This window comes from Miniopterus schreibersii (assembly GCF_964146895.1).
Source record: "Miniopterus schreibersii genome assembly, chromosome: 18".
Lineage (NCBI taxonomy): Eukaryota > Metazoa > Chordata > Mammalia > Chiroptera > Miniopteridae > Miniopterus > Miniopterus schreibersii.
The window spans coordinates 9,703,518-9,730,857 of record NC_138121.1 but is presented as its reverse complement, the minus strand read 5'-3'; the positions used below and the strand labels follow the sequence as shown (position 1 = coordinate 9,730,857).

Here is a 27,340-nt window from a genome sequence, read left to right as displayed (position 1 = left end):
GGCTCTTTTCAGAGGCCTCATTTATTAAAGGAAAAATTATTTTACTCTTCATCTTTGAGGCCAGTCAAGAGAAGTCTAGGTATTTGGAATTTGAATTCCATTGGAATTTGGCCTTGTTATTTCTAGACTATTGAGACAACTGGGCAGATCTGCCTCTTGATCCCCAAAGGTGTTTGCTTGTTCACTGCCGTGGCTCCCTTTACATGCATTGTAAACTGTTCCCAGTGGCCCTGAGTTGATAGATCACAAGTATCTAAAATTTGTTTTCAAATATATACATTTATGTGGAAACCTAATCAAGGATCAACCCCTGCCCCTCACCCCCCCACAGAAAACAAGTAGTTGAAAATAATGTGACCAGTGGTATAATTTTAAAGAAGGAAATAAGTTAAATAAATAAAAGGAATTTGAGGAAAGGAAAACAGGTATGGAAAGACCTCACTGAAATTCTGTCTGAATTACTTCTGAGCTCTTCAGAGGATGTGTATAAATTCCATTTGTGTGGCTGCTTATTCTGCATGTATGCAGTTCTCGCCACTGATGAAGCACGTCTCTCCCTTTTTTTTTTTTAAGGTTTTTTATTTATTGATTTTTTTAGAGACAGAGGAAGGGAGAGGGGGAGAGAGAAACATTGATGTGAGAGCAAAACATCACTCATCGGCTGCCTCCTACAGGCCCCCTACTGGGGATCGAGCCTGCAGCCTGGGTGTGTGCCCTGCCCGGGAACTGAACCAGCAACCTTCCAGTGCACAGGGTGGCGACGCCCAACCACCTGAGCCACACCAGCCAGGGTACATCTCACATTTTTATTAGCAGCAGCATGGGGGGTCAGAGGAGACAGAATAAGGGTGATTACGTGGCCTGTCTCAATTTACTGTCTGAATCAAGATGAAAACTTCCAACCTGCCTGTTACTTGACCAGTGTGCTCTCTTTCCTCCTCCTTTCTCTCCTCTGGAGATTAACTGAGACTTGCCTGAAGATAGCAGTGCTCTGTGGTCTTGAACCTGTCAGCCCGTAAGCATTAGTCTACAGCAAATTTTAAAAGTCTCACCCTTCAGTGTTCAGATGGCAGACAAGTGCAACTCGTGTCCTCCTTCCAATTTCTGGCACAGAAAGCCATTTGTGCCCTTTGAGTTAGATTGAATTAAGAGCACTCATATTTACAATGTGTGATTCTTGGTCTGTCTACTTGTCTTCTTACACTTCATACTCCTGTTTTAAAAGTTTTCTTTAATTACTGTTGCTTAAAATGGCTAGGTCTTCTAATGGCTTTTTATTCACCCTTTCCTCTGAAGGGCTGCTTATTGCACATGCTTTGAAGAAATTGGGGGTTGGGCATGGTGTTAGCATTCAAGGAAAGTAACATGTAAGAAAATTCGTAGAAGTTTTGGGCAGTGGGAAATGAGTGTCTCTGTCTGCTCTTTCCCTGAGTCTCAGTAGTTGCACTCGTACTCTGAGGAAGTATAGGAGCACTTCCCTGATCTGTAATATCTGTTGCCTTCCTGGGCCTGCCTTCCCCGGGAGAGAGAGAGAGAGAGAGAGAGAGAGACTGTCTGTCTCTCTGTCTGTCTCTCTCTCTGTGGAAGGGCTGAGTTCGGCGTACTGTTCTTCCCACTGCCCAGCCCACCTGCTGACTGCACCCTGTTCTCTTGCAGACCCCGTGGTGAAGGAGCAGTCCCAGCCCTGTGCGGATAATGCTGTACTTTCCAGTGGTCTCACGGCAGCCCGATGAAGACTGGAAAGCGACGGGTAATGCGGCATTGATGCTTGCCAATAAAACCAACCAACCAAACACAAATCTTGAAGGAAAACTACAGTGTGATAAAAAGAAATTCTAGTCATTCCTTCTAAGCGCAAAGAAGAGTAAAGATCTAAAAGTCTGTCAAAAAGAAACTCCCCAGTACTAGTCTACAGGGAGCTGCCGCTCTGGCAGCGAGCGAGACGCTGCACATAGTTCAGGATCTGAGGGACCTCTCCCTGTGGAATGCATGGGAGACGAGAGACTCGGAGTTGTTGTACAGTTACCTTTATTTAACAGGAGACCACTGTTGAATTAACCCGATCGGTCAACAAGCTCTGAATATCTGACTTCCTATCTATTCCACTGTGGTCTGTGTTTCCTTGGGTGAGATTCAGGCTCAAGTTTTAGCAACACGTCAGCAGTCTGTACTGACACACCAGCCTCACTTACAAAAGGAGATATTAAAACAGTGACAGTATTTTTTTTAAACTCTTTTACAAATTCATGTTTTATGTATTTTTTTATGACATGAGCTCTCTAGGAAATGTACCTCATCCCTGCAGTTTCCTCTAAGTGAATTAATTTGGGAGCAAACTGCAGTCAGTCATGAGTCCCCTTGGATGTCAGCAGACGTCACTTTAAACCTTGTGATGCCCAGAACAGGTCCATCTGTCTCATCAGAAGTTAGATGCTAGGTGCATAACTTGGAGCTCACTGTAACCTTTGTTGATTTCCTAATCATAAAATCTTGTTGCTATTTTTTTTGTGTAGCGCTTTTTTTTTTTTTTGCAGCCTTGTAAGGCAACTGCACCATTTCCCAGCACATCCCTGTGTGTGTACCTATTTTAATGCATCTCTCTGAAACAAAGACTTTTTGTTCACAACCACAACTAAAGCTGGAAGGTCAGTCTTCAGGCAGGTTGGGGAGGGAGAGGGAGAAAAAGATTCTATGAGAATTGATTCAGGAATGACCTCTTGGGTGAGGAAAATACACTTCCCCTCCCCCACCCCCTTTCTGCCTTTTTTTTATCCCCATGAGAAATGATTTCCCGCTGTAATCAGGGTATTCCTCTGTGTTTCAAAGCTCTGATGCGCAGTACATGAACGTGATGGCAAAGATAGTCCATCTCGTGTGCAGGGCCTGGAGTTGTGTGGGCAGGGCCGCCCCACAACACAAGCCACTGTAGAGAGCAACATACAAGGGGCTTGGGGGAGTAAGCGAAGCTCCCGGAGCAAGTATCAAAGCTTGGGATCCATTGTGCTAGCCTTCACGTTAGCAAAGGAAGCTAGATTTTGTTTTAAAAAGTAAAAAAAATAGGGCTGATTTCATTTGGGGGACTGGTCACCAACATAATTTGCAGCAGTCCCCTTACCCCAGCTACGCCACAGCTGTGGGAACTTCCACACCTCGGCTAGAGGGTCTGCCACCACGTCACATTTAGGATTTCTTAATTAACTATTTAATAATGCCATACGTTTTTATAAGGTTAGACTGTTTGTTTAAAAGCATCTGTTTACATTCCATATTCCAATAAAATATTGGTATTGGTAGCAGGTCCTATCTCTAAATGTAGATTCTAGTTTTGTCATCTGGTTGGTGGGAACTTAAGATACAAATAAAACTCTTAATTATAGGGTTGATCTTATGGATTAAAAAAATAAAAAGATCCCAAAGCCAGGAAATGAATTCAGTTAAGGTTTTTATACCTATACTACCTGCCTGCATTGCACATTCTGTATATAAACGTATACATTTGTTTTACCTAAAAATTAAAGACAAGACACGAGCTCTTGGCTGAACCTATGTTGCTGTGTCAGGCAGTAAAACACAGTGTTTGGGATTGTCAGAAGCCTTCTAATATGCCCGTGGAGGCAACACTGAACTGTTGGTTGTTATCAGGGAGATGTGCCATTGTGTGTCTTTCCTGCTTCCACCTACTTTGTACCCATACCCTCCTCCCACACCTTTAGGTTGCCTGTCTGGAGCAGGCAGGGGAGACTACAGGAGGGTCTTGGTGAAATAATACCCTCTTCCTTTCCCGTAGGTCCCCAGAGGCAGTAAAAGCATCTGGAGAAGAGTTGGTGGTTAACTTGGGCCTCTCCTCTCTCCTTTGCTCGTGATGTAGTAGGTGCAGACAGCCCTCCTGCCTGTCCTGGCTCTGCAGCCGCAGCTTTGACACAGGAGCAGTGCCTCCTTCCATGCAGACAGTTTACTTTCCTACCACCCATACTTTACCTCTCCTCATGCCTTAGACATACAGCAGAACTGAGTTTAAAACCTCACTCATTTCCGAGTCTGGTCTTTACACCAGCTTGCTGGCTGACTGCGACTGTAGGTTGTTTTTTCCCCCAAACAAGTGAGTCCAGTCCAAACCTTTTCTCTCTTACCTATCTCCAAACCGTTGTGTGTCCAGATGGACCTAGCTCCCCTGAGATTATACAGCATCTGCCTGGGTTAGGAGATGGTCATAGTTCCACAAGAGAGGGATGAGCGCTCACGTGCGCGTGTGTGTGCGCGTGTGAGGGAGAGAGAGTGTCTCTAATATTTAGACTAAGCTAAGGTAGATTTACCCACCCAATATCCTTCTCAGTTAGCATATTTCTTAAATTCATCTCAGTAATTTTCATTAGGTATTTTGTTTGCTTCATTACCTTATAACAGATTAAAAGTGCCTATGATAGGGACTTATTATTTCCTAAAGAAAAGCAAAAAATGTGGGGAACAGGGTAGTATTACACTATCATCTCAGGTACTGCCTATGTTTAAGAACATAGCCCTGGTGTGGTGAGAACAAAGGTTCCTATGCCAAATACAGATGGTGTATCCTAGTCTGTTGACCACAGTAAGGTAACTACTGCAGGGACCTGCCTCAGCTGAGAAACCCATGGTGAGAGCAGGACTGCTGATATTTTCATCTGTAGTTTACTTGCAGTTCGCTCTCCCCAGGGCCATAGCAGCTGGCCTGCTCCTGTCCTGTCCCTGTGGTAGATGTCTGGGTGGGAGAAGCCATCAACTGTATAACGCAGACCAAGCGTTCCTGGGCCTTCTTACCAGTTATACGTGTGCCGATGCCAGTTCTGCGGGGCACTCAAGCATCACTCACTCAGCTGGGTCTCCTAACAGACATTCTCCGGCACATCGGTACTCATGAGGCTCAAAGCAAATGTATTCCCTTGCACAGAAAAGGAAGGTGCTCTCAGACAGATTCATTAGAGAAGATAGCAGCGTTTGTAATCCTTGGGGGCTGGGAGAGAGGCTGGGGCAGCAGACTGTTACGAGGAGAAAGGGGACCAATAAGACAGTCAAAAGGTAGATCTTGAGAATGGAATGTGACTTCCTGAGGAGAGAGAACCTAGGGGGCACAAAGGTCATGTTCCTGGAGTGTGCCCTGAGATGGACACTGCCCCCGGGATTGGGTCCAGTGGGACCAAAAGGTGCTCTCAAGGCAGATACCGAGTCCCAGAGAGCGCTGGTAGCCATGGGGCTCAGTCTGGGCCTACTCAGGGAAATGACTTAGGTTCTCCTGGGTGCTGCATTGCTGAGGATGGAAGCAGAATTTTTCTGGGACACAAGCAACAATTGGAGGAATTTTTATATATGCATTGAAATGGATCTAAGAGCCCAGTTAATAGTTTCCTTTAATGTCAGTTCAGATAAAATAGTTTAGAAACCTGTGGCACTGCATGAGCACCCACAGGAAGAAGCAAACTTCCCCTCCTACCAGTGGAGGGGAGCGGGTAACAGCCGATCAGAGTCAGGGTCATTGAGATGTAAACCCTTTCGAAAGCAAAAGCAGGGTCCACATGAGCACACAGGAAGCCAGAATTTGTCAGTGAGCTTAAATCTAAGAGTGAATGTCCTGCCTTTAAAACTAACCCCAGGGTGGGAAAGGGGCAGTGGGAAAACATCAGCTAAGAAAACGCGCTTTTGAGCTACATGGATGTGTTGAAAGCAACACCACGCAGGAACTGTAGAGGCTGGGGAGGTGATGGGATGGGGCATACTTTTGTGTAGAGACTCAACAATGTGCTACAAATGTGATACTTAATCCTGAACTACATGTATTGAGGATTGTTTAAAAAAAAAACAAAAACTTTCATTGACTCAATAAATTAACAGTTTTTCACTTGCTGGCTTTTCTTGCTGTAAATGGTGACTAAGAGGTTGGGACAGAAATCTCGGCACCCAGTGTAAAGCTTGGGTAAATCTTCAAGAACCGCAGAGCCGACTTGCCTTCTGTTTGCAGAAAAGCAACACTGCCCGACTGGTGATCCTTTACAAATGACCACGTCAGACACAAGTGACCACCTCTGTGTATCACTGGATGACTGGTGTACGATTTCTGTGCTGCTGCCCTTAAGAGGGAAGAAAACTGCCATGTGAAATCCTGTTTGCTTAAATAAAAATGTTGATCCCCACCAGCCTTTCCAGGAGGGCAACAAGCCACTGCTATGAGGACCTTAAACTTGTGTTTCCTGTCTCTTGGGGGAGAGGAGGGATAAACCTTGAACTGCAGATGTGTGGTGGTTGCAGCAACCACTGTGGTGTGCAGACTTAGCGGGAGAGGTGGGACTGGAATGTCGTGATGGGAATGGCTGTCTCGGTACTTTGCTTATGAATTGCACCCCCTCAGACACCTGCTTCTTGGGATTGACCTGTTTTTTTGCACGACTTGGGCCTTTGCGGCAGTGCTCTTTGCATTTATGAAAGTCCCCACCTGGTTCCTTGCAGCACTAGCAGGCACATGCTGTTTGGCAGATGGTGGTGTCTTTAATTAATGTTCTTCTTCCCGACTGGTCCCTCTGGAGTTGGATGCTTGGAAATCAGTGTCTGAAGTGCTTACAGGCAAACAGCCATTTTCTAACCTTACACCATGCGGCCTTTCTCAGATATTAAGCAGCAGAATCCATCCTTTTTCCCAAGTTTTCTGTGTGACAGCCTCCCAGGTGCACAGTCCTTTCCCTTGCTGCTGTAGTGCCTTTCTGAGTCTGCTGCTAGAATTCTGGGCTGGCATCTCACCACCTACTCCACTGTGCCAGGAAAAACAGGTTTCAGGCGATGCCAGACAGCCACTTCCAGGGGACACTGGAAAATACAGGAGTGGGCAAAAGTAGGTTTATAGTTGTGAGCACACTGCCACTGTGACACACTTCTGAGCTAATACAGCTGTAACAATCATAACTTGCATGTCTTTTTCAATACGAACAACTGTAAATGTACTTTTGCCCACCCCTGTAAGTGCTGTCCTTTTTGCTCTTTGTTAGTGGACTTGGCCCTTTCCCTCTGTAAATACAGTCATCTAATTCTTAGTCCCAAGCTGTCTTCAGTAAATTGGATCAGGTCTGATAGGGATCTAGAGTGGACTGTGGAACTTGTAGCTTGGTTTGCACCGAAGGGTCAGTGTCCTGGACCTGAGAGGGGAAGAGATGTGGTCACCCAGGCAGTGTCCCAAACTTTCCCCTTGCTCTCAAAGAAGGCTGTGCAAAGACTGCCTGTCTTAATGGTGATCAGGAGAGGAAGTTTGGAAAGGGTACCATTTGAAACCCGATACGGTTCTTACTAGGTTTTCCACAAAGTGGCCTGGGAAAGGCAAGCTTCCTACCTTCCCAGCCCTTTTCAGGAGAAGGAAGCCACGCCCGCCCGAGGGAGGCCCGTCCTCACTCCCGGTCAGATCGATTAATGCCGTCTTTCCCCTCCTCCCATCTCTCTCCCCAGGTCTGTTGCGGTTCCTCTCACTTTTCCATAAGCAGAGCAAGAACCAAATCAAACGTCTTAACGTGTGTAGAGAGATCACGTTCCGTGAGCAGACACAAACGGTGGCAGGTTTGGCGAGCACGAACTAGACCAGCTGAAGGGCAGCCCACCACCGTATATCAAACCTCACTTCCGAATGTAAAAGGTTCACACGCCTTTGGCTTCCGGTTGACTTCCTCCTGACCCAGAAAGCATGGGAAATGTGAAGGGTATGCAAAATGGTTGTTGGTTACTGTTGCTTCCCCGCGCCCCTCAACGTGTCCCGTGGCCGCCTGTTTTCCAGCAGACCACAGACTCCGCAGCAGGGGAACGGGGGCATATATGGCATGATGGGCAGTTACATATTATAATTTTAAAAGTATATATTATTGAATAAAAGGTTTTAAAAGAAATGTATGGAGAGTTTTCAGTATGGAAGGGCCATGAACTGAGACCCATGGCCACAGATGACTGAGTGACAGAGGAGCATTTGTGGCAGGTTCTAGGCAGAGGACGGGGGAAGTCCCGGAGGTGAAGAGGGCGGGTTTTAAGGACACAACAGAGATGAGACGTTGAGGAAGAATGGTGAGCTCATCCCGGGAAGAGGCAGGCGACTCAAGGATACTCGGTGAGCCCGGAAAGCCAGGCTATGCCTTGGACACGAATTTGCCCTTCCCTGACTCGTCCTTCCAAAACAGGTGAGTCACCCAGTGATGTAGGTGGCAAGTGTCACTTCAGTGAACTCAGGAAGATGCCTTAGCCCCCTTGCTTTCCCTTTGCTCCTGTCTCCTTATCTATTCCACCTCCCAGTCCCATCCCCTGTCCTCACCCCAAGCTCCCTTCTACAGAAGCATCTTACCTTGGAGGACGGTTGAGTCTGCTGGGCAGGGCAGGGTTCCAGGCTCGGGTCCAAATCCCGGGCCTGGAACCCTGATCGCATTGAAAGGATGGGATGGAAGCACTGGCTGTATTTGTCATGAGGACACGCTCAACCTGTTTTACAAACAAGCCTTCCCCGGCTCCTGCAGTCCTCCCCTTCTAGGACAGCTGTGTCATGGGGAAGTGAAAGCAGTGACAACCTGGTGGCTGCCCGGCCTCGTTTCTGGCGGTGGCCTGCGTCCTCTCATTGCCTGTAGAGAGCAGAAGCGATAGGCAGAGCCCAACACCCAGACAGCTGGATGGGGCCCCCACTTGTCCACAAAAGCCATGTGGTCCGCACATTCTCTCCTGTCTTTTCTGCTGCTTGTCCGGAACAGGTGACCGGCAATCCAGGTGTGGACACTCACAGTTTCTGAAGCAATTATGGGGAGAAAGCAAAGAGGCCCCTCAGCCACCACAGTGTCACAGTGTCCCTTGAACCAGCTTCTGTCATATATAAGCAGTTCCTCGGGTGTGGGAGCTCAAGACCATGCGTGCCCCTGGACACCAGTGAGTGAGGGCCCGCAGGCCCACCACCAGCAGACTGTCAGGCCAGGGCGCCGAATGGATGGACTTAATAATTTCCAGCTCCATCGCCCACCTAGTGTCCTCAAGCGGTCTCTCTCACAAGGCCCTTTTTGACTTACAATTCTGCAAATTTCTGTTGGTCTTCCAGATCTCTGGGACGGCATCTCAATACCTCATAATGAGCATGAAAAGCCTATGGACATGGTGCTTTGTGTGTGCATGTCTGTCTACATAGCAGGTTTTCGCCGTGTTGACACGCCGATGTTTGAGGGTCTTCAGACAGAAAGGGCCTCTTCGGAGAAGATACACAGTCGTTGGCATGGGAGTTCTTTAGATGCAGAATTTGAACACTAGCTTCATCTTCCAATTTCCTTTCTCAGAATGAATGTCTTGTTTTCCAGAAACCTTTCAACCAAGATAATCTTGTTTTTTGTGGATGATCATTGCTCAGTGGGAGATTGGTTGTAGAAAGAAGGGGAAGGGGAGGGTTTTTTTAGGTGGTTTTGGCCTTTAGAGAAAGGGACAAGAGACCTGCTAACTCAAGACCAGTCTAACACTTATCCACCACATGCTTGGAAATTCAGAACAAGTCACATCTTTCAGTAGTCCTGCTTGTGTTTGGGTTGTTTAAAGTAATACTGAATTTTCTTGATTACCAAAGTAATATGTGCTCATGGTAAAAATGTCACGTTATATCAAAGTAATAAAAGCCTCCCCACCAACCACATACACATGCACACAGAAACTTGGAGGTAACCACAGTTAAATTTGTTATATACCTTCCAATTTATTTCCTATGCGTTTACTAACATTTTAAAGCTATAATGACTTATTTTTCCAGAAATGTAATCAGACTCTCCATTCTTTTTCTGCAACTTGTGTTTTCACTTGTGAAAATCTTACTGTTAGAACATATAGATCTACCTCATCCTTTTTCGTGGCTGCATAATATTCCATTATGTGATGTACCACAGTGGAAGCCATCCCTTGTTGATAGACTCCTATCCATCCATTATTGATAGACTCTTCAATACTATTACCAGTATTGCTATGATTTGCACATACATTTTTTTTTACACAGTATGTTTGTAAGATAAACTCAAAAATTTTGAGCTACTGTACCATATAATTTTTTTTTAAGAAAGGGCATTGTTATGATTCAGAGAAAGCAGTCTTCCATTCCCTTCTCTCTCAAGTGTGGGTTGGAACTGTGATGCCTTTAGTCATGGAATTCTCGTGGGACTCTGTCAGGCACTTGGGGCATGGTGCCCAGGGCCTGTGACTTTCCAGGGGCCTACAGAAATGTTTGCAACCTGAAAAATAAGGTGTTGGCTCTAACATAAAGTTGCAAAATAAAAATAAACATGATCAAATGTCTTTCCAATCCTGTGAACTTCATTATTGCTTAGGTTCAATATTTGCTTTTAAAAATATTTTTTTCATGATGATTAGTAAGAGTGAGACAACCACAAAACCAAATAATTTCAAAAGCAAATTCTAAAGATCTTTTCAAAATTACAGAAAAACTCTCATCTTAAATATGAAAAATGGCTGCCTTTTAATGTTTAAAATGCCATGGAGAAGACTTCAAAGGTAAGCATGCAGAGAGCTGACAAACTTTTAATTTTTTTATGTTGTTTTTATTTTTTAATCCTCGACCAAGGATCCTTTTTCCATTGCTTTTCAGAGAGAGTAGAAGGGGGGGAGAGAGAAAGAGAAACATCGATGTGAGAGAGACACATTGACTGGCTGCCTCCCACACGTGCGCAGACCAGGGCCAGGGATCAAGCCTGCAACCAAGGTACGTGCCCTTGGTCAGAATCGAACCCGGGACCTTTCAGTCCACAGGCCAACACTCTAACCACTGAGCCAAACCAGCTAGGGCCTGATAAACTTTTTAAAACATCCCTGGCTGTTGGGGGCTGAGTGCTGGCATGGATGAGCAACCCTTTACAGAATATCCCACAATCTTAAAATAATGTGCATCTCAAACACATTGTGCTGAGAAGCCAGATTTAAAAGTCTGTCTACTGAATGATTCCATCTATATTACATTCTGGAAAAGGCCAAACTGTAGGGATAGAGAACAGATCTGTGGTTACCAGGGGTGAAGGGGGCAATGGAAGGGGGGGAAGGGCCTGACAACAAAGGTAGCATGAGGGAATTTGGGGGTGATTGAATTGTTCTGTATCCTAAATATGGCAATGGTTATATGATTTGTTGCCTTTGTTAAAACTGTACACCAAAAAGAGTGCCTATTAATGTGTGTAAGTTTAAAAATCAATTTTAAAAATAACTATAATGTGCAAGGGCCCAACAGAGTCCCATTTGAACTCCACCCTCACAATAGGAGCCTCATCTGCCCACCACTGGCTCTTGATGTTGTCAGGGCTGATGGACTTGGGATATAACTACTGGATTCAGTGGTCCTCCATGTGCCAGCTGAATGCCCCACTCATTGCTGCTCTTTCCCATCTCCATCAGCAAGGAGGGGCGAAGAATAAACTCTGCCTTACAGTGTGTATCAAGTCTCTCGGAGGCCAGGTACTCTGAGTTTCTGGGTTTGGATGGACATGAACAGATGCTGCCCACTGGGTTTTAGCATCTCACCAGGGCTTTGTGCACTGAAAAGGATTTTTAAAGTTCCTGGAGTTTTAAATAATATCTTGGTTATTAAAGCTGTACATTTAAAAATCTAATTTGCCTCCTGTCTTTAAAATCAATTTACAAACCTTGTTATAGCTACAAACTAGTTGGTTTTGTATATAAGTATGAACACTTACTTTGGCTTAATCTTTGATCAATGCTGAATTAATTTAAAACTTAATGGGTTAAACCATAAACATTGCTCACACACAACCCAATTTCCTTAGACACTTAAAAGCCACCCACTTGCCCCGCCAGATGTGGCTCAGCAGTTGAGCATCGACTTAGGATTCAGGAGATTGAAGTATGATTCCCGATCAGGGTACACCCCTGGGTTTCAGGCTCGGTCCCCAGCAGGGGGCGAGCAGGAGGCAGCTGATCTATGACTTTCATCATTGATGTTTTTATCTTTCTCTCTCTCCCTCTCCTTTCCTCTCTCTGAAATCAATAAAGAGATATTAAAAAAAAAAGTCACCCACTTATTTAATCTGATTTGCACAAATACTTCCAATAGCTAACATGAAAGACCAAAAATCTGATGAAATATTCCTAAGCATGCAAATGCTAACATATCTAAGGCTTAAACTCATAGGTGTAATAAATGAAAAAATTTTAAACATCCGTTGTTTACAAACTTAATTAAATTTTCTTAGGCATTTTTAAATTAAAAATCACAGAACCAATTTCAAATTCCTTGAAGCATTCCAATTAAATTTAAAGTACCAGCTCCTCTAATACATTTTAAATATTTCAAATATCTTAAATTACAAACAAAATGTCGCAATAATCAAATTTATTCCTCATTTTGACATGAACTGATAGGGGTTTGATTTACTTGCTGTAATCTTTTTGTGTCTTTTGACACTTTCCCCCACCAAGGCGACATATGCAATCTAAATGCAGGACTGTATTTGTTCATGATCAGAGATCCTGGGCTGGGCACAGGACTGGTTGCTACTTCCGTGATGGTTCTGCCCAAACTTCAGGCTAGCAAACTACGCCCCTCTCTTGCAGTCATGTGAGTTTCAAGACCACCCTTATCTTGCACTTCACGCAATTACTTTACCTTTTCTGCAACTTTTCAAGGCCTGATTTGTATCATTCATTCATTCATTTATTCATTCATCCCTCATGTGCCTGTCATGATGGTGATGCTGTGCTGGGTGCTGTGACACATGCACAGAAGACAGTCTGCATCTGGAAGAAGCATGCCAAAATCAAGTCTACCACAGGAGCAAAACATGTTCGATAAACATTGATTCATGCTCTCCAAATCCTTCATCAACTAATCTTTACTGTGGCCAAGGCTGTGATCACAATAAATTGTGAACCCTAAAAGAAGGAAGAACACAACTGTGGACACTCACTGAGGGTGAGTAGTTAGGAGAAGCATACACTTTCATATCCTCCCATCAGCTGGCTCATTCAAGGGCTGTCTGTTCAGGTCACTTAAGCCCATTTTCCCCAGGATAATTTGAGAAATTTAATATCGAGGGATAAATTGTTCACTGGCCTAAAGTATACAGCGTCCCCAGAAATCATTCAAAAATAACAGTTTCATATAAATAAAAAGTTTTAACTTTGTACTAGAATACAATCCATATATTCCCCTGCCCCCCTCCCAAGTCTGGAAATTCTGGCTTAATTGTTCACGGGGTTGCTGTGAGGATTAAATGATTTAATAAAGGCTAAGGCGCTTAGTATAGTGCCTGGCACATAATAAATGCTCAATTGATGCTATTATTAGCTGTTAAGAAGATGAAGTTGAGCTGCAAACTCCCTGTCAGCCACAATACCCAGCACAGGCCTGGGCACGGAGAAGAATATTTAAGTAGATGCTCAGTGAGTGGTCTCCAACATTTCGGATTTCTTCCACACATGAAATATTATAGCTTATTTTATGTCTTTTTAAAAAATGTTCTAAGTATTAATTGATTTTTAAAAGTCAGCTGTTATTCAACTCAACCAGTTCGATTTTATTTTGTTTACTTTTATTAACTTCTGCTTTTATGTGAATGTTCAGGCTTTCACGTTTGCTAAGAATGCATTTAAGGCGATACATTTTCCTCAGAGTCTTGCTTTGACTGCATCCCACATATCCACTTAGATGTGGCGTATTCATAGCAACCCTGTTATTAAAGCAATGACGCATATAAGGCGCTTAGTTCAGTGGCTGCTCAGTACAGGTCAGCTGCTTTAACCTTATCTTGTACTCGCCCAACAAGCATGTTTGACGTTCGCAGGATTCCAGGTAAGCACCTGCTCAGCCACATCACCTCAAGCGCCTTTCCCCGCTTTCCTTTTGCGCCGGTAACGCCTCCACGCCCCTCGGGGGGCGGGGCCTGGTCCTCACACCGCCTGGCCCCACCCCCTGCCGGTTCCCATGACACCACGCAAGTGCCCACGCCACGCAAGTTCCAACAACACGTTCTATAATCCTCTGTCTCCTTCCGCTTTCAAAAGCAGCTCTGAGACGATGGAGACAGGTAGTCCCTTGGCAAAGGAGTTCTTCTCGCGAGGAGGCGGGACTAGGGCGGGGCTTCAAGGCGGAAGGAACAGGAAGTCCGTGATCCCCGCGACGGAATTGGTCTCCGCGCCCTCAGGGGGCGGGCTCAAGTGGGCGGAGGAATCCATCTTGAGCTACGGGTGGCTCACCGCCTCCATTTAAGGCAGGGAGAGCGGCGCGGGCGGCAGTTGCTGTGGTTTCCGTCCTGAGCTGGCTGGGGTCGTCTGAGAGGAGAGAACTCCTGGACGTAGCTTCCCCGCGTCCCGCGTCCCACGTCCGGGTGTTGGTGGCTGCCGACCCGGAGGTCAGCCGCGCCGGGGCCGGCTCCGTTTTACCTTCGCCGCTTGGTGTCCATATCTAGGTCGCTGCGGCGCGGCCGAGGAGAAGGCCGCCTGCGAGATGTTCAAAAACACGTTCCAGAGCGGCTTCCTCTCCATCCTCTACAGCATCGGCAGCAAGCCGCTGCAGATCTGGGACAAAAAGGTCAGGGGCTGGGGGCGCGCCCTCTCCTGGCCCCCGGCCTGGGGACCGGGTGGCGGGTACTCGGGTACTTGTGTGGAGTTGGCGCCTGGGGGAGGGAGGCCAGGCGGGGGCGGGGGGAGGCGGCGGCGTGTGAGCGGCGGGGGTCCGTGCGGGGTGGGAGTGGCTGGGGTTGAAGTGTCCAGGGGCCGGGGTGTGGGTAGGTCCGCGGTCCCTGGCGGCAGACCTGACTTGGTCCGTGAGTTCCTCAGAGCTTCGGTTTCCCCATCTATCGAGTGGAGCGGATAGCGCGTCTCTCAGAGCACGAAAGGCATCCACTTGTTTGAGGTTGTTTCGGAGACGTACAGATGAAAGCAACTGCTGTTCGCTGATTTCACAAATACTGAGCGCCTCGTCCTGTGCCAGGCGCTGTGCGGGGCGCCAGACACCGAGCCTTTGTTCCGGGCACCCGTGCAGAGGCGCGGCCGGAGCCAGTTATGTCTGAGTTTCATTGGCTTGCTCCCTTCCTGTTACTGATTCCAGACAGGTCAGACGTGGGTGGCCTCTGGCACCTGTTCCACGCCCTTCCTGTGCCTGGGGGTGTGTGTACTGTGCCTTCCTTCAGGGCCTGATTTCTCCATCAGGAAGACTGCAGAATGGTGATAAAGTCTTGTCCGGATTCATAAACTCACAGCCGAGTACAAGCCTCCTTCCTTCAGGCATCCCCGCAGGTTGGTTCTTTCACCGACCCCAGGAGATGATGACGCTGTGCACTTCTTGGAGACGTTGAGTAGGGGGGAGATGTGTGTGCCTCGCAGCCTGTGAGTTAGTCGGCATTTTATTTTACTTTGATACTTCTTTTCTCGTGCAAATTCCCTGACAGTCGGCTGTAGCCTTTTTTGAATAGGAGTCAAGGTTGGCGCTCTACTGTGGACCGCTGGTCGTTTAGGACCTAACAGTACTGCTCTCCTCGGGGGAGAGTGAAGGGAGGTGGTAATGTCGAATGGTGTTTTTAACAGAGATGAATGTGCAATAATGTGAGTAAGAAGTTTATTGGTAATGAAGCCAAGAGCTTTGATTTCATCTCAGAACGACTTTCTGTCTTCTGTTACCCACAGATGAGAGTGCTGGGCCTCACAGAGACTGGGAGAGGACATGGACAGCCTTCTGCCTGTTACCACTGGGGAATTCTGCATGCTGAAAGCAGCTTCGAGGGTGGTGGGCTCATCATGTCATTTTTATAAGACAGTTGAAAGATTTGGACATAATGAGCTTGGGCCTTTTGCATAAGTGAAAAATCTGTCCAGCTCTCACAATGATGCCATCCACAATATAGAGCTAATGCTGAGAGCACTGCATAGGAAAGCAGTTTTAGTCTTTTTCTTACATCACTGAGGTTTTCAGGTGCATACTTTTGTTCACATTTGAAGAAAACATCGTAAACTCTGAAACTGCACCTCTACCAAGACAACCTGCAGTGAATGTACCAGGAAACCTCTGTGAGAACTTTAAGGTGTCTCAGCTGTGGCTTGACTTAGTTACAGGGTGTCAAAGGGCCTGGAGTGAGTGGTCTTGTGTACCAGTTTAACTTGGAATTGTAACAAAGTGTCCATATAAGGCAACTGAAATGGAGAATGGGACTTGATCTAAAAGGAAAGGTTTTCAGAGCAGGTCAGAGAACTTAACACTGAAAGAATTTAGTGTTCTGGAGGCCTCAGCATTTCTATTAGGTAGAACTTTGATCATAGTTGCCCATTTTAACCCTTCTGGGCTGGATCTTCTGTAGTTATTTTTCTAATGCAGCTTTTTGACTAGTCAACATGTTTACACATGAAATATAAAAGCAAAGTAACCATGGTGCGCTGTGTCCCTTAACAACGCCACTAGAGGTCAGATGGTACCCTAATGACATAAACACGTGTGAAAACATTGTTAAATCGACTGGCAGGTTATGTGGAGTAAATTTTGGTAAAGAAAACTTTAGAAGAACACTCATTTTAAGCAAAATTCTTTCCCTCAGTATAGATTCACAGGCTTTGTTGTATGTGTTCCTCTTCCCGGTTATATTATCAAGTCCTCAGGAGGTGTTGCGGATCCAGTGTGGCCGGGGAAACATTGGGAATTGATATACTTATCAAAGATTTATTGAACAGCAGCTAAGTGACAGGCACTGTGTAGATTTGGAGAGCCACAGAATTAAAGGTGTTATCCCTGCTTCTGGTAATGAGGGCAGAGCTTGATGGAGAAAGGAAGGGACTGTCCACATTTATCAAGAAATGACCCTGACCTTTGCTGGTAGGTATGAATTGGCTGTAGTGCGTATTTTCAGTTATTATTTTGATTTCACAAAACTTTACTATTTTCTTTCCTGAGTTTATGGAGAGGGAATTTCTGAGTTTTGTGTTCTGTGAAGAATAATCTTGGAAAAATTTGGTTTGGTTTCTGTTTAGGAGCAAATGTTATATTCAAAATACCCATGAATTTGCAACTCCATGTTTGTGGGTGTGGTTACATTTGTAACACCTGTGTTTATGGGACTCTGAGGTTCACGGCCCCTCTCCCCTCCTCATTCTTCAGATTCCAACTTACACATTATTTCATTGAGAGCTTAAGTGAAGTATCTCCCACTAGACTACAAGTTCCTTAAGGGGCAGGATAGTCTCTCACCTTGAAACCCAAGTGCTGGAGTGTAACCGGGGCAAGTATTGACTCAGTTTTCTCGCCTTGTGGTGATGTCTTGGCTTTTCTTGTACAAACCCTCAGCATGGTCCAGGGCCTGCTTGCCTAGTTCTCCAGGAGTTCTCCAGGCTTACCTGCCCTAGCAGCCCCCCCCCCCTCACTGAACTGATAAGAGTCCTGTTCTCTCTCACCTCAGTCAGGCCTTTGTACTGGCTGGTGCCTCTGCTGGGACCCCCCCTCCCCCTCTACTTTAGTCTCTAGGTCACAGCTTAAAGGCACTTCCTCAGGTTAATATCTGTCGGCTTGCAGAGTCTCTCCTTCCTTTTCATCGTACTTAATCACACTTGATTTTTTATTTTATTTATTTATTGATTTTAGAGAGAGAGAGAGGGAAGAACACACATTGATTTGTTGCTCCACTTACACATTCATCGGTTGCTGTTTGTATGTGCCTTGACCGGAGATCAAACCTGGTCTTATCAGAAGGACACTCTAATCAACTAAGTTACCCGGCCAGGGCCCTCAATCACATTTGAAACTAGTTTTTTAAGATCTGTATTCCTAGCTAGCCTGTAAGCTTTCTAATAGAGACCTCTGCAGTTTTTCAAAACAAGAGCTTAGGAGAAATTAGAGGTTTCTTAATGTTTCCTTAATTTCTGGGCCCAGCAAGTATTCCATTGATTACAGGACTCTTGTGTGTAATGTGAACATTACTTCTGGTTTATAAAGAAAGCACCAGGGGGTTCGGTTTCCACTTAATACCTGTGTAAAATATCATTCTCAGTCTTTGCTGGTAATATCCTAAAAGTCTTTTAGGTGAGGATGGTAATTCACACAAGCTTCTCTGTATTTTTTCTCACCTCGTCTTTCTCTCAGCTGCTGCTCCTCCCCATTCCCAAACTAAATATTAGAACCAGAGTTTCTGTGCTTGTTGCTGGATAGTATTAGATTCCCATTTCCTGTTCCTAATTTCAAAAGTGAACAAAGTCTCCAGAAAGAAGCTCCCATGCCCTAGCTTCTAATGAGTAAAACCTTGGGCCATGTTGAACTGATGCAGCTTCCAGTAGTAGAATTGAGAGCATTTGGACATGAAGTTAGTAAAACTATTTTTTCAGCTTTCCCTGGTTCAGTGTGATGCTAGCGTTCATTACTCAGAGTAAGGGCTTCTCCTATAATTGGGCGAGGGCCTGAGTTTTAGTTTACTTGTCCTTTCAAGTGTAACTGGGAAGAGACTGGTTAGCAATGCACATGGCTCCCCTTATTTAACTAAGGGTTTGCTGTGTGTGGGCAGAGCTGCCTGGCTGCTGCCTGGATAGCTCCTGCTAAGTGTAGCAAGGGAGAGGAGCCTTTGACCCATTGGCTGCAAGGCCAAGGCCTTGGAGTCAGAGCTATGCCCGGTTCTCCCCACAGAGGTCTCCCTCTGCCTGTTTTCTGACAGAGTCCAGCCTCCAGCGGAACCAGTTTTGCTGAAATGGACAGCTCTAATGGCTTAATGTAAATTGGAACATGTGTCATTAAGACCTGGACACCAGATGGCTGGGGGCTCAGCTGTCTGCCAGGATGAGTGGGTTGAGCCGGAAAAAAGAAACGAAAGGTGGGGGTGGGAAATGGATGCTACTTGTGTTATTTTTAAAGCACCTGTAGAAATATACAGCGTTTGCCAGCTTCCTCCTCTCCCAGGAGTAGTTTTCCCCCTCAGCCCAACCCTCCTCCCTGGGGCTTAGATCGGTGTTCTTTATTGGTTGCCCCAGCAACCATGGAAAGCATGGGAGGGTGGTTGCAAGAAGGGCTTGGTGGTTCCCTGCTTGGTCTCCGCAGAGGCTCAGAACCATTCTGATTTGTAATTGTCAGTAGCCTGGGTTCTGAAGCTCCTAAAGTACCTCCAGCCCTTAGCTCAGGGAAGGAGAAGTTCATGAAATTTTAACAAATGTAAGATTGACTTTGTTTATTTTTGAAGGAATAAAACACATATAGCCCACACTTTGATAGTGGGAATGTGTTAGGGAATTTAAAAGAATTAATAAGTCAAAAGTAATTGGCAGTTTTTAGAGAGGGAAGTAAAAGAAAATGTGCTTCCACCGGGAGCAGTAAATGCTGACCAGTTTATTTTATCTTCATTTCAAAGCCAGGCCTGCCTAGTGACCTCTGAACTGGAAGGAGCTAAGGAAAGGAAGTTGATGCTTTCTGAGGCCATGTGTTTTGTTATACATGTTTGTCAGAGGCTGGACTGAGGAGGGGGGTTGCTTCCTGGAAGACCTTGTAATATACATCAGCCAGGTTACCAGGGTGGTTAGGAAGCCTTGCCCCAAATTGTCTACACCCCTTTCCCCTTTCATCTTAGTTTTTGAGCCTAGAGAAGAGGTTTGGGAGGTTTTCCACCCTCTTGAGTGCTCATATCTCTGATTAATTGCACCTCCATCCGCACCCCACTCTTTTGTTCCCAAGAGTTTGTATTTGCAGCCCTTGAACTTGCTAAAGGAGAAAGACCATAATTCAATAGCAAATCAACTTAATTTGATTTCAAAGCTCTGGTAGCTTGTGATATGAGAATACTTGTGTTTTTCTTTGAGGATTGAACTTGCTCCTTGAGCAAAGCTCTACTTAGCTTGTCTCAACCACCAGCCAGGTTAAAACTCTAGAGAGACGGATGGGCATTCCTTCGAAAAAGCTGCCTCGGTTCCTCTGAGTTCTCTTGTTTTGGGGCTGCATTAATTAATTTTCTGAGAATTAAGTTTGGGAGTGTGGTTGTTACTGTGTGGCTGAAAGAAAATTCTCTTGAGGAAGTCATTGACAGTCCAACTAAAAGTTAACTTGTGTCCAGGGCAGAAGTGAAGGGATACACATACACAGTCTATTTTGGCTTCCAGCCTGTTGGCTCTTGCGTGCAGTGTAAGGCATTGTTTTCTTCTGTAAAGACCTGAATAGTCAGATTTGCTAGAGTGAAGTCATCTGCTATAAACTTTGAGACTGACGGAAGGCAAGTTCCCTAACGTTTCCTCCCTGTGAACCCTGGCTCGGCTTTCTGGAGCTGAGGGAGGCTTCTTGTTGACTCTGGCCAGAGAGACCTTAGGGATGTAAGATCTGAGGCCATGCTTTCAAACAATGTTGGATACATTGCAACATGTTGTACTTTAGCAATAGTAGCCCTTGGGCGCTAATTATTTAGTCCTTTCAACTTTACCATCTGTTTGAGTAAGGAAATTGTATTACAGAGAATAGAGAATAATTAGCGGTGTGTTACAAAATTGGCGTTTGCATCTTGTGAGAAGACTGCCAGCTCTTGTCAGTGTGACTGCATCACATTATTTGGAAATAATTTCATGACTAAGTCTTCCTCACCAGCACTGCCTAATTTTCCCCAGCAGCTGTGGGGTAGCTGAGAGGAGGACTGTGGCAGCTTCGGATGGGAGCGTTTATACGGGAATGAGGTGGGCAGTGGTGGCATGTGCTGCCCAGATCCAGGCCTTTGCGTCTTAATCTCCCTTGGAAAGAGGCCTAGAATCCTAAGCAGGAGGGCATTAGATGTCAGCAGCTTTGTTTGAGAAGCACTTCAACGTGACTTTTGTGTCTTGAGAACCCAAGAAATGCCACATTGGCAGAGATCTGGGACCCATCCACCGAGCAGTCTGTCTCGGACAATGAGCACCAAATGATGATCTGTGGGACAGTATTTTTCCCGCTGGCAGTTATGGGCTCTGTGAGGTGATATACCCCAGGATCTCTGGCTTCCTATAATAGTTCATAGTGGATATGTTATCCAGGAATTTTTTTAAATCCTCCTTGAAACCATTCATATGTGCCAACTCTTAGAGTGACAAATTCCAGAAGTCAGCAAATATTTGAGTGCTTACTTTATGCCCAGCACAGTGCTAAGCATTGTAGAAGATACAAAGGATGCTTAATACTTGATCCTTACCCCTGAGCTTACACTTTTTTGAGGAGATAAGATGCAGTTGCATCTTGTAGAAAAAGATGGGCAGTGATATCAGATGTCACCTGAGGAACACCAAGCACACCATGAGTGGATCAGGTTCACAGTAACAGAGCTTGGAGACTGATGTCTAAAAATAGAATGACATATTATTAATAGCCTATGTTGAAAAATACAACTATCAGACAGAATGGACACTGTGTTGGCTCCCTTACGTGAATCTAATGGGAAGCCAAGTGATCGAGTCATTGAGTACAACAGACAGCCCAGCACAGCCATCTTCACTATCCCTAGGGAAAGACCACACTTGTCTTTCTGATGAATCCTGCTCTAAAGCCGGCTGATCTCCACGTGTTCATACATTCAGCCCTAGCCGACCAGCACTGTCTCAGCTGTCTGCCCATTTCTGCTCTGTCCACATTAAGTGCTAAAGAGTTGATTGCTTGGAGAGAATTCTTTCCTAGATATTTTGAGAGGAGGAATCTGTATCGAATATTGATTCCTTCCCATCATGTACCTCCTACGTATGCAGCAAACAATACAAAACAATGTAGGATGAAGTGCTAAACTGTGTCGTCTGGGCTGCTTGAGCCAGAAAACCAGATCAGAGAGAAGAGAGGCTGGTGTGGGCTGAAAATGTTGAAGATGCTTCTGCGTATGGCCCAGATGGACTGGAGTTCGCACATGAAAAAGGAGAAACTCCGGGGAGGGGAGAATGAAGCATGAAGCGGAGTAAACCTGGGGGGCAGCGCCTTCAGTTTTGGTTGCCCCTTCTCAGTGACACTCGGCGTTTGTTCCTCCTGGCTGAACGAGTGTCTGACCAGGACGGGGCAGTGGCAGGCCTGGGTGTCAGTCTTGACTCTTGACAGGAGGGGTCATTTGCAATCTCCGGTGTCAATGTCCACGTCTGTAAAGTGGAAACCCCACCACCTGCCTTGTGACTTTTGTTGTTGCTGTTGGTAGGATTGAGAGAATGTACATAATGTTCTAATGCATTGTAGGAGCTCATTAAATGTCAGCTGAGTCTGAATGGAGTTGATTTCTTCGGGAAGAAATTTATCCTGATTTGTGGATTGTCAGATTCCCTGTGGTTCCTTGGTGGTTGATGGGACCCTGTGTAGCAGTAATGGATGGTTTACTTACATAGAAGCTTCAACATAGTACGTCACAAGCTCCTATGTTATCCCCCTTGGGCCACTGTTGTTTTCTTTAAATGATCCCATTCAGCCTTCAGAATCTTAACAAAGTTGTTGCCAAATATTTCAGTGCTAACAAGTATAACTTTCTTATAGGTGCGGAATGGCCACATCAAAAGAATCACTGACAATGACATCCAGTCCTTGGTGCTAGAGATTGAAGGAACAAATGTCAGGTAGGTTGCCTCTGTGCTCCCAGAGACACTGTACTCCAGGGAGGTGATTCATCATAGAGGTGAGTGGCACAGGCAGCCTGTGGGCATCCAGCACTACAACTTAGAGCTTACCTTGGGTGAGTGACTCAACACCGCGGCCTTCGTTTCCTCGTGTGTAAAATGGGGATAATAACCGTACATCCTTCCTGTAGGGTTATTGTGAAGATGAAATAATGTGTGTAAAACACTTAGAATCTGCTTAGCATGTGTTAAGCGCTGTGCAGGTATTGGATACTATTAGTATTTAACCAAGGGGTGTGTGTGAGTGTGCGGCGCATTGGGGATTGGGGCTATTGCCCTGTCATCCAGTGGGTGACCACTGTGGTTTTTGTTGCCAGAATGGTCTTAGTTTTGGCTTTCTATCATTTGTTGGTTCTCTTGAACCAGAATTGGATCTTCTCTCACTGGAAGAACTTCCTCAGATCTACTGGTCTGGTTTTGCTTTTCAGGTATTGTTGGTGTCTAGTCCTGTTTTGAGCTTTTGTTTCAGAATCCAGCATTTATTTATTTTTAATCACCTGAGGATATGTTTATATTGATTTTGAGAGAGAGAGAAAGAAACATCGATGTGAGAGAGAAACATCAATCAGTTGCTTCCGTATGTGCCCTGACCCAGAATCGAACCCGCAGCCTTTTGGTGTACATTATGATGCTCTAACCAATGGAGCCACCTGGCCAGGGCCCGAGTCCAGCATTTTTTAAAACATTAGCTTACTTAAGGGTTGGGGGCTTCATTGGTCAGTGCATCTAGATCTTTTGATGTGCCCTCCGATTACCCTGTGGGACCGTGTGTTGCTGCTGTGCATACCACAGAGGAGAGGACCAGTGGTGTGTTTATTGGTATTTCCTCTTTCTGCAGCACCACATACATCACTTGTCCTGCAGACCCAAAGAAGACATTAGGAATTAAACTTCCATTCCTTGTCATGATCATTAAAAATCTGAAGAAATATTTTACTTTTGAAGTACAGGTAAGTGTGTGCACGTGAATGTACATATTCTTGGCTGTAGCAGGGAGGTGTCCTGTCAGCCTGTAGGAAAATGTCTTCTCTCCTGCCTTGCTGTACACTTGAGTCGGCCCTTATTATTATGACATACATTTGGAATTAGTGATCAGAGTTTAATGCCGAGTTTCTAAAGAAACACAGTAAAACTAATTGTAACGACAAGATTTCAAAGCTTAAGCGTTAGAGTAGTGTCCACTTGGGGAGTAGCCATTTACTGCTGGGCTACTGTTGGTCTCTATTGTAGTATTTTGATTTTTCAGAGGGAACAATCTTTATGAGATCATCCTGTGGCCCAAGAGCCTGACGGGGCTGTGTCATAGGTCATAAGCAGCTGGTGTTATCTTGGCAACAAATAAGATAAACTTGCTGCCTCCAGGCCATCTGCATCCAGCGTGACTTGTCCCTGTCCTGTTGACTGTGCCCTGGGTCTCAGCCTGGGGAAGCCAGGCTGTGAAGTCCGGGTCCTTGCCTTAAAGAGTGCTAGCTTCTCCCCAGGCGGAGTGAGTGTGGCGCCTGTCTCCACGTCACAGGTCCTGGATGACAAGAACGTGCGCCGGCGGTTTCGGGCAAGTAACTACCAGAGCACCACCCGGGTCAAGCCCTTCATCTGTACCATGCCCATGCGGCTGGACGACGGCTGGAACCAGATTCAGTTCAACCTGTCTGACTTCACTCGGCGGGCGTACGGCACCAACTACATCGAGACCCTCAGAGTGCAGGTACCGGTCCTGTTCCAGACGGAGCCCCAGGTGGGACGGGGGCTGCTCTGTCACTGGCTCATGTCCCACGTGACAGGAAGGGGTTTCTGGACCAAGCTCCTAAGTTACTGTCTGGGGGCTTAGACCTCAGAGAGTTGCAGGACATAGGCAGGATTCTGCTCAGATACAGTGGGAGAAGACGGCGGGCAAAACCCCCATCTTGTCAGAATTCACCCCCGGCCAAGCAAAGGGACACCAAGGGACTGATGCATCAACAGCACCATGGGTGGGGGAGCTCGAGGAGGATCAGGAGATGCGGAAGGGCAGCCCCGTCTAGTTTCTCAAAACAAGTCTGGCATCCGCAGATCCACGCCAACTGCCGCATCCGACGGGTGTACTTCTCAGACAGGCTGTACTCAGAAGATGAGCTGCCAGCGGAGTTCAAACTCTACCTCCCTGTTCAGAACAAGGCGAAGGTAAGCCAGCCTCCGTCTGAGGAAGACCCGATGGTGGGCAGGAGCTGTGTCTGGAAAGGGCTCTGTTCTGAGGGCGGCTGCCCGGCCTCTCTCCGTTTACGTGGAGAATGGAGGACCTCTCCATCGTAAGATGCTAGGTCTTCTCCACCATCAGCACTGAATCAGGAACGATCCTGTGAAGTGTCTGTCGTGCTCCCTCCACCTGCACAAGGTGACCCTGCCCGTCCCGGAGGGGGCAGGCGGTGTGCTTCTTCCTGCTCACAGGCCTCTCGTGAACCTCTTTCTGACACGATGGCGACAGGGGTGCTGACGTGCCTGCCTGCTGCTGACACGTGCACGGTTCCGATAGCTCAGCATCCCCCAGCATCACAGATGTAGGGGTCAGTGGCATGGCTGTCTGTTTTCTAGTAACTTGGATTGATGCCTCTTTTTTTTTTTCCCCTCCAGCAATAACTGGAATGCAACTCAAGGGATAGACCCTGGACCTGACTCTTAGTTTAAAAAGGAAACTATCTGGAGGACAGTGCAGAAAACAAATATTTATATTAGCTCACTGGGCTATGGTTCTTTTATCTACTCCTTGGTGTCCCTCATCGTGGACACCGGTGACCATGCCGTATGTAATGCACTGTGAGTACAGTGGGAAGCGTGCCTGCTGGAGTTTATCCCGCTGCTTGCCCCACGTGTGGGGAGATGCATTACCACGAACTTAGAGAATTAAAGATGTCCATTTCAGACCAACCTTTCTTTCTACGGTTTGTTCTTTGTTTTATATGTTACCTAAATATATGTATGTGCTTGTAATGCTCATAATCTGGAATCGAATAAAATGTTATAGTCTTGGTTTGTATATTTGTTCCTAGTCTGGGTCTTTTTTAACGGTGACATTTTGCTTTTCTTTGTGGCATGAAAATAGAACTCTTTCCAGAGAACGTCCCAAATGTTCACGCTGTGAGGTAGCTGGCAGTGGGCACTTAAAGAGCAAGAAGATCTATAGATACTGATTTGGAACAACTTCCAAGATGAACTGAGTGGAAAAACACAGGAATAGAGCGTGACTAATAGAGGCATCTCACCGGGGCTTGGGTCCTGAGTTGAGCTGAAAACAAATGGCATCTAGTCGGGCTTGCCCTCTGTCGCAGGCAGCATGGCAGAGCCCCTCCACGCTGGAATAGGCACCGTCTCCCTATCCGAGAGCCACGTGAAGTACCTGCCCTGAACTGAGAAACTTAAGGGAAAACTCTTTAACCACGAATCACATAGAGAACTGCAACTATACACCACTCGCCCCACTCATGCTTGTTCTGGGGCACGCTCACCTAGACAAACAGTTAAATTTATGAAAATTAGACATGGATTACAGCCCTGGCTGGTGTGGCTCAGTGGTTAGAGCATCAGCTGCATGCCGAAGGGTGGTGGGTTTGGTTCCCAGTCAAGGGCACGTACCTGGGTTGTATGTTCCATCCCTGGCCCCCTTTGGGGCATGTGCAGGAGACAACCAATTGATGTTTCCCTCCCTCCCTCCCACTCTAAAAATCAATGGAAAAAATATCCTTGGGTGAGAATTAGCAAAAACAAAACAAGAACACTTAGGCCACAGCTCTACCGTATGGACCGCGCCTGGGGGAAAGCAGTTTGGGGGCAGAGAAGAGCATATGTAGATGGATCTGGATGACCTTGAAGGACACAAAAACTAGTACAGTGGTTACATCTGGAGAGAAGGGTTATGGTATTGTATACTTTCTTGTACATTTAAAAATATTTTAGGAAAGGCAATATTTTTGTAATCACTGTCAAAGTCTAAAGGAACGAAGGGCTACCCTAGGAACGGTGCTCTCCCCAGGCATTCCTTCTGGATTCCATCCCTTCCACAGGGACCAGGCTGGGACTGGGGGAGTCATTTTGACTTTGATCAGAGGTGAAAACACAGGTGCTAAAGTCCTCTTGCCTTTGCTGCCTGCTGAGACGTTAAATGGCCGGAAGAAGGACCCTTCTCCCAGGTCCTTCTCAGAGTGCTCGGGGCCAGCATGGCCAGTTCTCTGAGGCAGGGGCTGCAGGAGGTGGAGGGCTGGACGGGAAGCTGCCCCTCTGCTACCTCATGACTCAGTTTCCTTTCTCCTCACAGTTGTCAGCTGTCTGGCACTTAGGTGGGCTCAACCAGGACAACCTCGCCCTTTGTCCCCCTTCTAACAACCAGGCTGGAGCCCCCTTTCCCCTGGGGGCTGCCCCTCTCCTCTGAGAGCCCAGTCCTTCAGCATCGCAGGGCACCCATCAGCCAAGGTGACAGCCTTCTCTTCCAGGGCCAACTGCAGTCCCATCTGAATGTTGTCCCACTTCTCCATCTCTCCATATTCGCACCTGTGTTTAGACTCCCTGTGTCTCTGGAGCTTTCTGGGTTAGAGTAGGAAGCCTCGGAACCGAGTGGGGGTGGGTGGTCCGGGACTTCAACAGAGCCACTTGTCTCTGGCCACTGTGGAGCGAAGTCTTCCTTCCAATCTGGAGTCTGTTGTGGGATGAAAGATGCTTTTGTGGAGGCAAGAAAAGCCGGGTAACTTTTCATCTCCCTCTGGTGCCAGGACGCCAGCGCAGCGCTCCTGAGAGGCCG

The 27,340-nt window shown here is 46.4% G+C and overlaps 2 protein-coding genes across 4 annotated transcripts in view; both read left to right on the top strand.

Moving 5' to 3' along the window:
• The window catches only part of CSNK2A2 (casein kinase 2 alpha 2), a 37,296-nt gene extending 27,025 nt beyond the window's left edge, over positions 1 to 10,271 (top strand). For 2 of the 3 annotated variants that reach the window (XM_081119658.1, XM_081119656.1), the window contains 2 exons: positions 1,657 to 1,750; positions 7,459 to 10,271. In XM_081119658.1, the coding sequence (XP_080975784.1) occupies positions 1,657 to 1,733 (77 nt within the window). In that variant the 3' untranslated portion in view covers positions 1,734 to 1,750; positions 7,459 to 10,271. Of the gene's footprint in view, positions 1 to 1,656; positions 5,870 to 7,458 lie in introns of those variants that run through there. The other variant, XM_081119657.1, reaches the window with a different exon arrangement.
• A 3,905-nt stretch (positions 10,272 to 14,176) lies between these two features.
• On the top strand, positions 14,177 to 25,585 carry CFAP20 (cilia and flagella associated protein 20). Its single transcript, XM_081117712.1, has 6 exons — positions 14,177 to 14,557; positions 22,436 to 22,515; positions 23,414 to 23,525; positions 24,092 to 24,280; positions 24,625 to 24,735; positions 25,183 to 25,585. Exons 1-6 carry the CDS (start codon positions 14,474 to 14,476, stop codon positions 25,186 to 25,188), a joined length of 582 nt encoding a protein of 193 aa, XP_080973838.1. The 5' UTR covers positions 14,177 to 14,473; the 3' UTR covers positions 25,189 to 25,585.
• The last annotated feature ends 1,755 nt before the right edge of the window (positions 25,586 to 27,340 follow it).